Genomic DNA, 14,115 nt, shown 5'->3' with positions numbered 1-14,115 from the left:
CAGCAGGAGGCGAAAGGTTGCCCCGGAGCCCTCCGGATTGCAAACTCAGCCCGTTGAGGTGGATGCTCCCTGAAGTGGGAAGTTTCAGACCATTTCTCTTCTGAATTTCTCTTTAGCAGCCAACCTGAGGCTATTTAGATGCTGGAAAAGCAATGCAATAAAACTTCCTTTTGAAAAAAAAGTCTATTTTAGACAGATTTGTATCCTCAAATGAGGTACGGGAGGGGGCCGGGAGGCCTGTTCAGTGACAGGAGGACCCACAGAGGCAAAGGATCTCAAGTTGCAACCTGCAGCGCAGAAGGAAGTCCAGGCCGCTTCCCATCTAAATGCACCCCTGCATGGGGTTTGTCCTCTGCCCTGCCGCTCTGCTGACCTCTGTAACTGCCTCAACTCTACTACGCTGCTGCAAAGGACATGAACAACCCTGTGCAAACCGGAGATTCGCCTACCTGGGGTTTGCTGTAGGTAGGTCCAGGTCACCAATTTCTGCATGTTTCCCCCATTCCCTAAAGATTTTGTTAGAGTGCAACCACCTCTGACGGAGGAAGCACAGGCCAGCTGTAGCTGTCTAGCCAGATGTGCTGGCGGAGCCAAGCCTATAACTCCAGCTGGCAAACCCGTTCCACCAGGTTGTCTAGTTTCACTTTCCAGATGAGGAAGCTCAGCACAGACACGCCTCCCCAGTGCCGAGAAGCAGCCCGGCACACTGTCGGTGCTGGTTTGAGAAGAGCACGAGTAAGGGTCTGCATTAAGAAGGCAGGAGGGGGAAGCAAGGTTGGTCCCTGCTTTGGCTTCTGGAGGTGGCTTGGAGAAGCAGCACTGTGCTGGGACATCGGGGTTGGTGTAACAGGGATATGGAGCAGTTTGTGAGGAAGCGCTTGACCTTCCTGGCTTCCTTCTGGAACAAACTCCGCCCGAGATCCGTCCCCGACAACTGCTCTCTGGGGTATTTTGGTCCCGACCCTGTCTCGCTGCAACCAGACCAGGATCCGGATCCTGCTCTCCCTGCTTCCCCGCTCTTCATCGCTCTGTACGATTTCACAGCCAGGAGCACAAACGAGCTGAGCGTGAGCCGAGGAGACAAACTCTGTGTCTACAAAGACGTGGGCGAGTATGTCTTGGCCCGCAGGCTTTCAGGGGACTCTGTAGGCTACGTGCCTGCTAATTACGTGGCAAAGATCAGCCAAGAAACTCCCTCCCATCAGCTGTAAGTATCTGACTCCCAGCTCTTGAGGGTCTTGAATGGGGAAGGTTTGGTATAAAGTAAAGCAAAAGGCAAGGGACGGGCAATGCACCCATTTTGGCAGTATTTGTTGGCATACGATGCTTTGCAGGTCCCTGCAGCACATGGGGCTCTGGTCTACATTGGCAGAGGCAAAACTGCAGCCTCTTGGAGGGCGTCCACAGATGCTTGACTTGTCCTTCTGAATGTGTGTCTGTTGTCAGTGGTTGGAGTCTGCTTGTAGGACTGGGTATGGACAGGCATGTCATGCAGGTGGAGGGCTGAGGGCTGGCCCTAGCCTAATGCTTGGTCCTTGCACAGCTTTTACGGTGGTCACTTAAGGGTGTCAATAGTTCAACCGGGTTAGAAATATCCACGCTAGATGTGCTGATGGAAACATGCTTTGTAGGGGAAAAGCAGAGGGAAGAGCTACACCATTACAACACATCCTGCTGGTCTGAATCGTTCATTTGAAGGTGTAGCTGAGCCAACCCTCTGGGTGTTATATCAGTGTTGTGACTATTGGATGCAGGTTTACTCTTGTGCTGCATAAACCATCACAACTGCATCCTGCTCTTCCTCCTCTCCTGAGTGCTTGGATGCAGGTGAGGGTTAAAGTCCGTGCAGACAGGCAGGGGAAGCTTTGCTGGATACCTAGAAAGGCAACTTTTGGGTACCATCCCGTTAAGGCCATGCTCCAGCTCAATCTACTTCCGCAGCCTGGGAACAACCCCTTGGTGGGAGGGGATGTGCCGTGCAACTCCCTGCTCCTACTGGAGCCACTGTCCACTCCCCGCCAGGCCTGGGAGCATATTACACACAGGAAGGAAACGGTGGGTTGTGCAAACTTTGCCTGAAGACAGGAGCCTCCATGGCACCCACCTGCTCCACCAGCCCCCCCTCGCTCCCCACCAACACTATTGCAGCCAGCTTGACTGTTAAAGCATCGGCCACCTCCTCCCCACTGCATGACCGAGTTTCTTATTCAATAAGGCAACGTTTCTTAGCTCAATCGGCAAATCTAGTTCCAACATGTTTTGTAAAGAGCTTCTTCCGTTCTGCCTGTATCGTGGCCGTGAGTCAGGGCTGGGAGCGTATTACACACATGAAGGAAACGGTGAGTTGTGCAAACTCCTACTCCAGCCCCAGGAAAGAGTCCCATTTCTCATCTAGCGTGCCCCTTCCTGGATGTGGGACGAGGAGGGGAGAAGGAAGGTGGAGGAAAGCCTCCAACCTGCCCATGAGTTTTCAAAACTCAGTCCTTTCTCCTTGTCTGAAAATAACTTTCAGTTCCAGCTGGGGCTTTCAGCCCAGTGGTCCCCCGAGCTGGGAGAGCCAGGGTGAAGGGCTCCACTGAAGGTTGCATCCTCCCTTTCAGTGCCAAGGTGGAGGTTGCAGGGCTGTGTTGGTTCAGAAGTGTTGAACCCAACCCTTTGAGAACCACTGGGCTGGGGCGAAGACAGCAAATGCAGTAGCCATACAGCAACAGTGACGAGATGTCCGAAGCCAACAGCCTCTAAATGGGTTATTGCTGGCAAAATAAGTAGTTTGACTAAAGCTGCATCTGCTGTTTGCAGCCCCACGCCACGAGCAAGCGGGGGCTCTACCTGCTGCTCCCTGCAATGCGGCGACTATGTCAACTTCTGACACACCCTGACCCACTTCGAAGGACCGGGGGGGTGAAATCCAGGGCGGGCTCTTGCCAAAAGTGCTGGTGCACCACACCCATAATGCAAATGGCACAGAAGTGAGACATCAGCCTGGCTGGGTTGCGCTGCATCCCCTCCTAGCACAGTTCAGCTGATACGGTTGGTAACGTAGGATAAAAGCCAAAGCAGCAGAGGACAAGCCTTGGCAAAATCCCTCGACTAGATTCATTCCTAGGGCCCAGAAACTTAGCAGCTGCTTCGACTAGCCCCAGGTCAAAAATGAGATGTGTTAGTAGCATGGTAAGAGGAAGCTGAATCAGCGTGATCTAGCATGGGCTCAGCTTTTGCTGATTCAAACAAGTTTCTTGCTTTCATTTGTCACATTCCTGGTTTTCTTCGTCATCTGGAACCATCCTAACAGGTGAAGCTAGCAATCCTCTGTGTGGTGGAGCGGTGTGGAGGTCCCACTCCTCCAGCAAAGCTTTGGTTTGCTACTGCAGGTTGTAGGAGCAAATAATTGGGAGTGCTGTAGGTATCCTGTGCCTGCACCCATGAAGCCGGCAGTACAGTGAGGATCCCGCGAGCATGTCAGCATTAGCTTAGATGGCTGAAATCCAGCAATAAAACTCTCCCGTGCCCCAATGGGAGCAGGGTTTTGCTGTCACTGATAATCCTGGGGAGCTTCCACCCGGACCTGGACACAGGCATGGGTGAACTAAGTGGCCACCTGGGACCTGGACAGAAAGGGGGGCCTGAAAATGAACACAAAATAAAAAAAATTACAATTGCAAAAAAAAAAAAAAGGTTGCCAGTCACACACATGTGCAATATTAAATGTTATCAATTGAATACAAACATGGATACCACAGATGTGATAAAGACTTTTGCAACAAAGTCTTGTCTTGCTGGGATCCTATGACCCCTGCTGACTTCCTGCCCCTGGGGTGCGGGGCTGGACATGAAGATCTTCCGAGGTCCCTTCCAGCCCAAATGTCTATGACGTCTATGAAGCAAAAAAAATCATTATCTTTGGCAAAGGGGGAGCCAATACAAAAAGTTCGCCCAGGGCTGCCAGGAGTCTAGGTACGGCATTGCTTCCAGCCTTATGATCAATGTGTCCAAAAGGTAGTTGCAGTTCCCTGCACCCCTAGTTGTGCCCTTCCAAGTGGGACCAGGGCACCAAGTGGATCATTAGGTGCTGTGATCCTCTTTCCACTCGTTCCTGTTTCCTTAACCACTCAGCAAAATGAATGAGCCCTGTATCTCCAGTCGAGTTAACAGCGTATAGAAGAAAAAGTGTCATTTCCAAGTACCTGTTCTAATCTGGGGCAGGGCAATGGCTTTATTGTAGCTTCCTTCAAGCAGAACGGCATTAAGGAAATAGTTCAACATTAATATGCTGTGATAGCAAATAACAAAAGAAGGCCCAGGGTGGAAAAAACAAACAAGTCGGTCCGCATGCTCTGGGTGCAAAGGTTAGTGCTGACATGCAAAGGCAGAGCCGCTTGCTGTCACCCGACCTGTAAATCACCTGTCCTGCTGCTTGCAAAGCACGTGCATGGATGCAAAGCGGAGCCAGAAGGAAGTATCCGTGTTGTGGGCTGGGATGCAGGGCTCAGAGGCTTGGGTGTCCTCGGGGAAGGTGAGGGATCAGGAAGCCTGATGGGACTTCTCGTTTCTCTGGCCACCCCCCTGCTTAGATGCCGGGAACTCAAGAGATGCTTCCCCTTGCTTGCCGTCTCTTCCACGGTGGGAGGGACATGGGGAAGGCTGAGAGCACATCCTGTACCCCTGGCCAAGCATTTAGTACGCAGTGAGGGGAGCACATTGGAAAGCCAAGTGATGCCACTGAAGCTAGTCCAGAGCACAGCTCTCTATTAGCTCAGAGCTGAGAGCGACGTCAGCAGGCAACGAACGCCGATGGGACCGACACCTCCATGGACTTGTCCAAAGCCACCAAATCTTGCATCCAGGCTCCACGCGGGCGGTCCTCCTGCTAGGGGCTGGAGCAGCCAGTTGGGCTGGGGTGTGACATTTAGGGAGATGGGGAGGGAATCTGCTTCAGCACAAGCCTGGTGACCCAACCAAGAGCCCTTCTCACACCCACTCGTGCAAATATACTTCTGCCGGTGCTACGTTAAACCCCATTCCTAAGAGGCTTGAGATAATACAACCTCGTATAAAGATGCAAATTGGATGTCTTGCCAAATGGGAATTTGCCACTTCCTCCCTTCCCCAACAAGCAGGGGCAGAGGATGTCCTTTCCCTGCTTGCCTTGTATCTCTGGAGTGGATGTGGGCAAGTACTGGTCTTGGGTAATCTCTTCTCTGCTAAGGGAAAGGCCCATCTGTGTTGTGGGCATTCAGACTGGCCCTTGTGACAGCTGCTAAAATCACCAGGGATAGGGTCGGTATTTGCAGGTCTCCTCTTGCCTGTGGCTTGCCTAGCCACACAAGCCGCATGCGGAGCCAGTTTGGCTCATGTTGTGGGATTGGACATCCTATGGGGCTTTTCTCCTTCCTTTGCATCGCCCCAGCCCTTGCACCCAGTGACAAGGACCGGCCTCATGCTCTGACCTGCCCCTTTGTCTGTCTTCCAGCTGGTATTTCAGCGGCATCAGTCGACATGAAGCCGAGAGGCTCCTTCTCTCGCCGCCCAATGAACACGGCTCCTTCCTCATCCGTGACAGCGAGAGCAACAAGGGGGAATATTCTCTCTCAGGTAACCCCAGGGACTTGGCGACCTGCTGCCTGTTTGCTCTCCATCTGCCGGTAGTCCATTTCTGTCTTTCCCTTTGGCACCCCAGACACCCCCACCCGACACAGCAGCAACACTTTGGTGAGATCAAGGCCAACTTCTTGGCCAAACCAACCCCATGCTCGATTTAGCTTTTTTTCCCCTCTTTGACTCAGGGGTGGTTATATGATCCATCCACGAGGGATCAGGGCCTCATTGGTCTCAGGCCAAGCTTTTGGGAGCAACAGGGCCATTGTCAAATGTAACTGTCCTGGAAACAAGACTTTTCTTTTCCATGAGCAGCTGCTGGGCTGAGTAACATGGGGCGTGGGGGAGGAGAAGTCTATTCAGGTTTTGCCATGTGTTATTGCTCAAAATGAATCCACTTCATCCCTGAAAGCGAGCTGGGAAGCCAGGACAAGTGTCACCAAGTGAAATGTGGACTGGGAAGATATCAATCTCTGTAGTACCGTGGGAAAGGAGTATATGCAGCGCTCCTCCAGGGATAGGCGCGCGTCATAAGCAGTTAAAAGGATTTAGCAACCTTTCCAGAGCGCTGAGCTGCAGGGCTTCATTCCCATGGTTTACTTCCTTGCTGGTCGATTATCCACCAAAAACAAAGGAGTCTTTTACTCCAAGTTATCCAGGTCTGATGCTCATCTCCCTTCCAGTGACCTAAATGTATTGATATTAAGGCCAAAAGGCAACAGTATGATCCAGTCAGATCTCTGCATGATGCTAACCACAGGATGCTATGCTATCCCTGTACATTTTTGCTTCAACCTAGTAATTTCTATATGGGCCCAGAGGATGCTAACCCTGTACAGTTTTGCTTCAACCTAGTAATTCCTATATGGGCCCAGAGGATGCTAACCCTGTACAGTTTTGCTTTAAACTAGTAAATCCTATATGGGCTCAAGCAAATATAGTTTGCTTGAGGGTTTGATGTATAGGCATGCCCTGTCCTTCATACACCGTTGTAGTGGTGAAGCTTCATCGTTATTAAAAATGCGCTTCTCTCGTTTGAATTCGAGCACCATCTGCTTCCACCCATCAGCTTTCCTCCTGCCTGGGTCTGCACAGTTAAATAGCTATCTGCTATTAGAAACTTCTCTTCCCTATGAGGGGATTGTAGATCATGAGCAAATCATCTCATAACCTCCCCTCTTAGAAAAGCTAAACAGATTGAGCTTTGTGAGTCTGGAAATCTGGAGGTCAGAGTTGCACTGGAACGAGTGAGTCCTGAGACAGACCAAGAATTGGCAGCATTACGGGAGAGGCAAGCCTCATAGGTACCTAAACTCAGTTTCCCTTTTGCTCTTTTATTCCTCTTTGCAGTCCGCAGTCAGGCGAAAGTCAGCCATTTCCGAATCTGCAAGTGTCCCGATGGCGGCCTGTACATTCAAAAAGGTCATGCTTTCCCCAGCATGGAGGAGCTGCTCGCCTTCTACACGGAAAACTGGAAAGTGATACAAAGCCCTTTGGTCAAACCCTGCATCCTCAAGGTCTGTATGCAGAAATTTAGCAAGTGCTAGTTGCCTTCAGCCTTTGCACATCTTAAGTCAGACCCTTGCCATTAACTCTTCCCTTTCTTCTTACCTTGGTAGATCCCATATTAGGTCTTGTAGGTTTTTCTGCGGTGTGGGGCAGATGATTGATTTTCATTGTGGGGAGGGCGGGGGGTTTACCTGTGCGAATCCGGGGGTTTGAGAGTCCAGGCAAACACAGATTCCTGAGAGAAGCCACGGGTAGCCTTCTCTAAAATGAGTTGAAATTTTACTGGTAAAAACTGGCCTTATGTAAGCAAAACAAAAAAAGCCAATGCACAAAGAACTGGAAAGAGTTCAGGGGAAAAACCTGAGGGAGGTGGGGGGAAAAACAAAGGCAAAAAATCTGTTAAAGGAAATGGAGAAATTTTGAAGAGAAAGAAAGTGAAAGGCATTTTATTGACATTGTTTGCACTCACACCCCTGTATAATTGTTCACTCCTCTCCAGCTATATTCTTTAGTCAATTAAATGCTGAAAGCATAGCTGCTCTCTTATCCTCCCATCAGCTTCTTTGATCTGGAGGGTTAATTAAAGGGTTGCGGAGCTTCACTTGTGTTGGAGCTTTTATCTGGCTCTCCTGTGCCCCACGCTGTAACTGGGTTGCAGAGGTCTTGCTCGCAGGCTGAATTGGCAAGGTCAGTTAAATGCACTGGCCTAAGGACTTAGGTGCCCACTGAAACCCATGGGGATCTTTCCATTAATGATAGCAGGTCATCCCAGTGAAGCAGGCTCCTAGATGAGTGGAGGGACCAAAGGCAAGCAGCCTTGTCTACATGCTTTCTTCTCTCCTGATGAAAAGCAGCACCATGCCATGTAGCAGAAACCCTGGTTAAATCCAGCCTCTGGATTTAACCTCCTTGCCTGGAAGGCCTTCTGGTGTGTAAGGAAGGCAGCAAAGGGTGGGATTTTCCCAACAGAACCATTTTTGGTCCAAAAATGTCAATCCTTCTGAATCGGCATTTTTGCCAGTCCTACAACCTACACCCCTGTAATCCTTCTGAATAACATTCCCCAGGAACGTGCTAAGTTGAAACCAAATGTCCTTTCCCCCTAGCTGGAAATGGCCTCTCTTCAAAGTTTGCCATATAATTTTACAATCGTAACGATAAAATTGAAATGATCCCGATCATTACAGTTGCTTCTTTTTATCTTTCAAACACAATCAGTACACCGATTAGGAGCCCACTCACAAATGTTCAAATCACCTAGCTATTCGATAGCTATTTTGCAATAATTGTATCCTTCTAGAATATAATTTAATCATCAAGATAATGGTTAAAACATAATGTTACAAATAATGCAAAGCTCCATGTAAAATAAAGCTAAAATCGGAATCGGGTATTCCTATTGGCCGGAAACGGATTTGTTTTGGAGGTGGAATTTTGTTCTGCAAGAAATCTGGAAAGTCTGACTTTTGGGGTCTGAGTTGAACTGTGAGAGTATTGCCAAGCATTGGGAATCCCACGTTTCAGCCAGCTCTGCTGACAGATGGAGTTTGCAATAGGCTGAGTCCAGGTTGCTTACGAGGCCGGCCGGTCAAGATTTAACGACACAGGCTAGGATTAAAGTTATAGGTGCAATGATGTCTCTTGGGCCAGCTGACATGCTGCTCCAAGATGCATTCCCCTTGCAGCAGCTTCCCTGCAGTCATACTTCCTGCAAGGCCCAAGTTTCTCCCCCAAGAGACCAGAGCCTCCAATGCCTCCAAGCTCTTGTCCATGGGGCACCCTGGTACCCAAGTGTGTCCCATTTGAACCAGGATTTCATGGAAAGCTTCCCAGGGCACACTTGAGAACCAGAGGTGAGGACAAAGTTGAGGAGAAGCAGCACAAAGACCTGCCATTGGAAGTAGCCTGTGGGTAAGAGACTGTGTTGGCCACTAGCATGGTGCTGAGCCTGCCCTTTTATGCACAGCATCCTGAGCCAGCGGCCCTGGGTCTCAGAGCTGCCTCTTCCAGGATAGTTGGCTGGCACAGGTCTGAAATGAAGTGTTGTTCTCTGTGCCTGTGCTTTCGACAGACACTCCCTGAAAGGGATGAGTGGGAACGGCCCCGGTCAGAATTCATCCTCCGGAAGAAGCTGGGAGAAGGAAACTTCGGTGAGGTGTGGGAAGGTCTCTGGAGGAGCACGGTGCCAGTAGCCATCAAAATAATTAAGCAAGGTACGCAGAAAGGGAGGCCGAGAACTTTTCACCTTGTTCCCTTTTGCCCCGATGCAGTGTTGTGACAATTTCTTCCCTCTGATTTCCTTCCCCTTGGTCACCAATGATTCAAAATGAGGGTGGGAAGGGAGCTCAGGAGGTCACATCTAGTGCACCCCCCTGCTCAAAGCAGGACCAGTCCCAACTACATCATCCCAGCCAAGGCTTTGTTGAGCCAGACCTTAAAAACCTCCAAGGATGGAGATGCCACCACCCCTCTAGGCAACCCCTTCCAGTTCTTCACTATCCTCCTAGTGAGAGTTTTTCCCAATATCCAACCTACACCTCCATTGCTGCAACTGGAGCCCATTGCTCCTTGTTCTGTCATCTGCCACCACCGAGAACGGTCCAGCTCCATCCTCTTTGGGACCACCCTTCAAGTAGTCAAAGTACCTTCTTGTGTCAGAAAGAATAGCCTATTTGGAGATAGGACCTCATGTCTGGTGTAGGCAAACCCTTGACATGCCCGCATGCCACTGAGGTGTGTGAAGAAGCAGGTGTGTCCTATGCAGCTGATGCCTTTAGAGCACAACTTGTCTTCCACCCTGTTGGTCTGGTGGCCTTATCTTGAAGCATTGAGCTCCCAGCCCACTCGGTCCCTACCTGAGAGAGCCATCTCAATCAGAAAAGATCAATCTCCATAGCGGGCTTGGGGTGATTGAGGGTAGGTGAGAGAGTGTGAGCCTGGAAAGCTGGAGGATCGAACTGGGGGGAAGGTGCATAGCCAGGAAAGCGGGTTTCCACCCCAATATGCGGAAGCCCATGATGGAAAGGGCAAGGCTGGACTCTGAGAGGGGGGTACTACTCACCTTGGGGGTACCATCTTGTTTCTCAACAGCTGACATGAAGGCAGAAGATTTCACGAAAGAGATTCAGAATCTGAAGAGCCTGAAGCACGAGAAGCTGATCCAGCTCCATGCCGTCTGCTCCCGGGGCGAGCCGGTCTTCATCATCACCGAGCTCATGAAGAAAGGCAACCTGCAGAGCTACCTCAACAGTCAGTACCGCCCTGCCCTTTCCACTGCGCACCAAGGGGGCAGGCAGCAAGCTTGCTGCTGGATAGCCATGCTCAGGCTTGGTCAAGCTGCCTTTGCGGCTCAAGGATGACCTGCCTCTGCCTTGTTCAGATTCAGCTGGTCAGCTGTAGTGAAAAGAGAGGGCAAGCCAAACTCTGCTCTCAGACACAGGTGCAAAGGCCCTGCAATCAATGGGGCAGGTCCATGGTTGCACCAGTGTGAAAGACAGCAAGTTGTAACTCTGGGCGCAGACAGAAGTGACATGTCACATGATCGGCCTCTTGAAAGGGCTCTACAGCCATGCCCTTACAGAAGTGCACAACTATAAAGCACTTTAAAAGTCCCTGATTGCGTGACAAATTAACCCTCGTTATGTGAGGCCTGGTCTGTGCATGTCTTTGGGATCTGGATAACTCCCTTGTTCATGCACAAGGTTTAGTTTTGGGTTTTTTTACCCGATATATTAGGCTGGAACATTGTAAGCCTAGCTGGGTCAGTATAAAGGTACCTTGTAGCAGTGTAGTTTGTCTCCTCTTGGATGAGAACAGGCTAAGACATCTTTTTCACCAGTACCATTGTGACTGTGCTGGTATAATGAAAGGGGTACAACTATTATGTATCCTTAAGCACCATGAAGACATCTGTAGTTTGAGCTCCTAGCTTTGCTTGGAGCACATCTCTAAAAGGTGTCATAGTGTTCACATATTCAAGCAAGTTGACTGGCAAAGCACTTTGGGTGCTGGTTCATGGTTAGCTACATAGCTTGTTTATGGCGGTGGGTTCACCTGGACCCTGAGAGCAGGTTTTTCTAACACACGTGCATGCACACATTGTCCAAGAGATGTGTTTTACTCCGATAGATGTATACAGGATCGGCATCCAATCCCCAAACCGCCCCCTAATTAGTTCTCAGACTTTCATTCATGTGCGAAACTGGTAAAAGGGCAAGTCTCCTCCCATCATCTTGACTCATCAGCAGTGAAACAGCTCAGCAAAGAACGTGCCAGTGGTACTGACTTCTCTCAGTCTTTCCTTTCAGTCTCCCAAGCAGTAAACAGCCCTGGAGGGAAACGAGTCCAACAACTTCTAACCAGAACTTGCTCTTCCACTGCTCACGTCCCCCTGCACTGAGTCACTTGACCTCGTTTTGGGCTCTGTCTCCAGCTGGGCTTTATTATCCCAGCAGCAGAAACTCCTAAGTAAAAGGATAGGTTCAGAAATGCAGCTCTCAGCTGGGAGGCAGGTGTCTACTGATCATGAATTACTTGACAGAAATCAGCTTCCTTTCTTGCAACACACATCCTCTCCCAGCTTTGAACTGCCCTCCCATCCCAGTCCAGGAGATTATGCAGGTGTTTAAAGCTGGAGCAATGGCATACGCGCTTTGCAAAATTTCAGTTTTCAAGGGTTTGGTGGGATCAGTCTCAAACAAAATGATCTTTGTCCGTCACACTTTGGCTCAACAGGTCTGGAAGGGAAATCCCTGAGCACCCTCCACTTGCTTGATATGGCTTGCCAGGTTGCTGATGGGATGACGTACCTAGAAGAAAAGCACATCGTCCACAGGGACTTGGCAGCTAGGAACATCCTCGTGGGAGACGACCTCACCTGCAAAATCGCAGACTTTGGCCTCGCCAGGCTTCTCAAGGTTGGTCTATTGGGAGGTACTGGCCCGTTTCCCTCATTCATTTCTGCATCCCTTTCCCAACCCCAAAGAGCTCCCTTGCATGTCTTTCAAAGCACCTTTGAGTTGCCCTGAAACAGCCTTCCTGGCAGCTCCATCTCTCCCCACCATGCCTCCTTTCTCAGTCTCCCTAAAAATATGTGAAACCCAAACACTCAAGTTCAAACCTCTCCCTATTTAGAGTGGGAGGGAGATATTGAAATGTGTCTTCCAGTTATGACTGGTACCATAATATCTGCTCACCACCACCTGGTCACCTCAGATCAGTGTTGGTGGAGGAATCCAGGTGGCTTGGCCCTCTACCCCTCACCTTGCTTTGCCTTTGAATAGAGAGGGCATATTGGGTTGGTGTCACCTCGACTCAAGGCCCTGTCCTGGTTGCTTTCCAGGACGATATTTATTCCACCAGTGGCAGCACCAAAATCCCAGTGAAGTGGACAGCCCCAGAAGCAGCCAACTACCGCACCTACTCACTGAAGTCGGACATTTGGTCCTATGGCATCTTGCTGTATGAGGTCTTCACCTATGGCCAGACACCATATGAAGGTATGGCTTCATCGTCCTGTCTCCCCAGGATCTGGGTGTCCCTTGATTGTGTCCCCCTTTATACCAAGCTGCTCTCCGCTCTCCTTGCCACGCTGATCACGTCCAGCAGACATCACTGATGGGATTCATCACGAGCCCCTTACCACCCATCAGTGCTGCCAGGAAAGGAAGTTTTCAGCCTAGCACCTAGAGAAGATGCTACCCAACCTGGAGATGTTAAAAGCAAGTTGCTTAAAGCAGGTTTCATATCTGTTTGAGATGCATTGGATAGAAGATTCAGCAGTGAAGGGGGAGCTGCTAGATCCTTTATATAGCACGTGTTTGGGATTATATTTAGTCTAGGGAAGAGAAAATTGAGAGGGATTTGACCTGCTAAGTCTTCAAAGAGAATGTGGACCCATTCTGCTATGTCTACCTGAGATGGGACAAGAAGCTGTGGTATTCAACTGCAGTGATATTAGGTATGAGGAAGTATTTGCTAACTCAGAGGCTGGCTAAGCAATGGAACAAATGGTGTAGAGAGGTATGAACTTTTTCTTTCGTCATTGGGAACTTTCCTTCAAGTTCAGGTGAGATAAACATCCGTCTGACGTGGGTTAGACTGAGAAGCTCCTGCCTCGAGCAAGGCATCAGACTAGGTACTCTCCTCAGCTCCTGTCTGGCCATCTCTACCCGATTCGGGGAGCAAACCTGATGTGCAGGTGGCGATTTGGGAGCCCTTGCTTGCACAGAAGGGTCCCTGGGCATTGCTTGCTTTTGTTCCCTTGCAGGAATGACGAACCAAGAAACCATCCAGCAGATCACCAGAGGCTACCGCCTGCCCCGGCCCAGCACGTGCCCTTCGGAGATCTACCTCGTCATGCTGGAGTGCTGGAAGGGGAACGCCGAGGACCGTCCCACCTTCTTCGCTCTGAGAGAGAAGCTCAACTCCATTTACAGCCGGGTGTACAAATTGTTCTCCTGATGGAAACCGGCCGACGCTGCCCCGTGACAATTAGCCCGAGTGACCTCCCCATGCTCGCGGCATGCCGCAGGACTTACTGCAGGGCTTCGCTCCAAAAGACCTCTGGGAGCAGAGCTGGAAACGCACCAGGGCTTCTCCTTGGGAGGCCCAGGAGAGAGCATTGACTGTTGGAAGAGATCAGCTCTGGGGATGTTGTCTGGCTGCATCCCAGAGAGCAGAAGGACTCTTCCTTGTAGATACTGTACAGCAAAGGTGTCAGCCTGGGCGTGACACATCCCAACTTGGAAACAGTCGGTTTGCCTTGTATAAACTAGTGGCTGATGCTAATTTATTTGCCGTGTGCATCCGATGTATCTATCAATAAATGTGCATCCAACCATCCATCCTCCTGCAGCCGGGGTCATTCTTCAGCATATAAATGAATACCCATGCACGTTTATACCCAGGACAGCCGCAGACCCGTGACTGGCCATGTTGTAGTTGAGTACAGTTTTGTCGTGCTGAGAAGCCCTGACTTCTCATGGGCATTGCTGTGGTTTGGAGACATCT

General features: G+C 50.2%; 1 protein-coding gene across 1 annotated transcript; it reads left to right on the top strand.

Moving 5' to 3' along the window:
* The first annotated feature begins 723 nt into the window (after positions 1–723).
* SRMS (src-related kinase lacking C-terminal regulatory tyrosine and N-terminal myristylation sites) lies at positions 724–13,939 on the top strand. The gene is made up of 8 exons (XM_006021650.1): positions 724–1,207; positions 5,471–5,592; positions 6,946–7,112; positions 9,176–9,317; positions 10,195–10,353; positions 11,839–12,020; positions 12,446–12,602; positions 13,373–13,939. The coding sequence occupies exons 1-8, from the start codon at positions 855–857 to the stop codon at positions 13,564–13,566; spliced, it is 1,476 nt and encodes a 491-aa protein (XP_006021712.1). The 5' UTR covers positions 724–854; the 3' UTR covers positions 13,567–13,939.
* The last annotated feature ends 176 nt before the right edge of the window (positions 13,940–14,115 follow it).

Source organism: Alligator sinensis, unplaced genomic scaffold, assembly GCF_000455745.1.
Source record: "Alligator sinensis unplaced genomic scaffold, ASM45574v1 scaffold752_1, whole genome shotgun sequence".
Taxonomy (NCBI): Eukaryota; Metazoa; Chordata; order Crocodylia; family Alligatoridae; genus Alligator; species Alligator sinensis.
The sequence above is the reverse complement of the archived record's forward strand: the minus strand, read 5'-3'. Positions and strand labels throughout refer to the sequence as shown.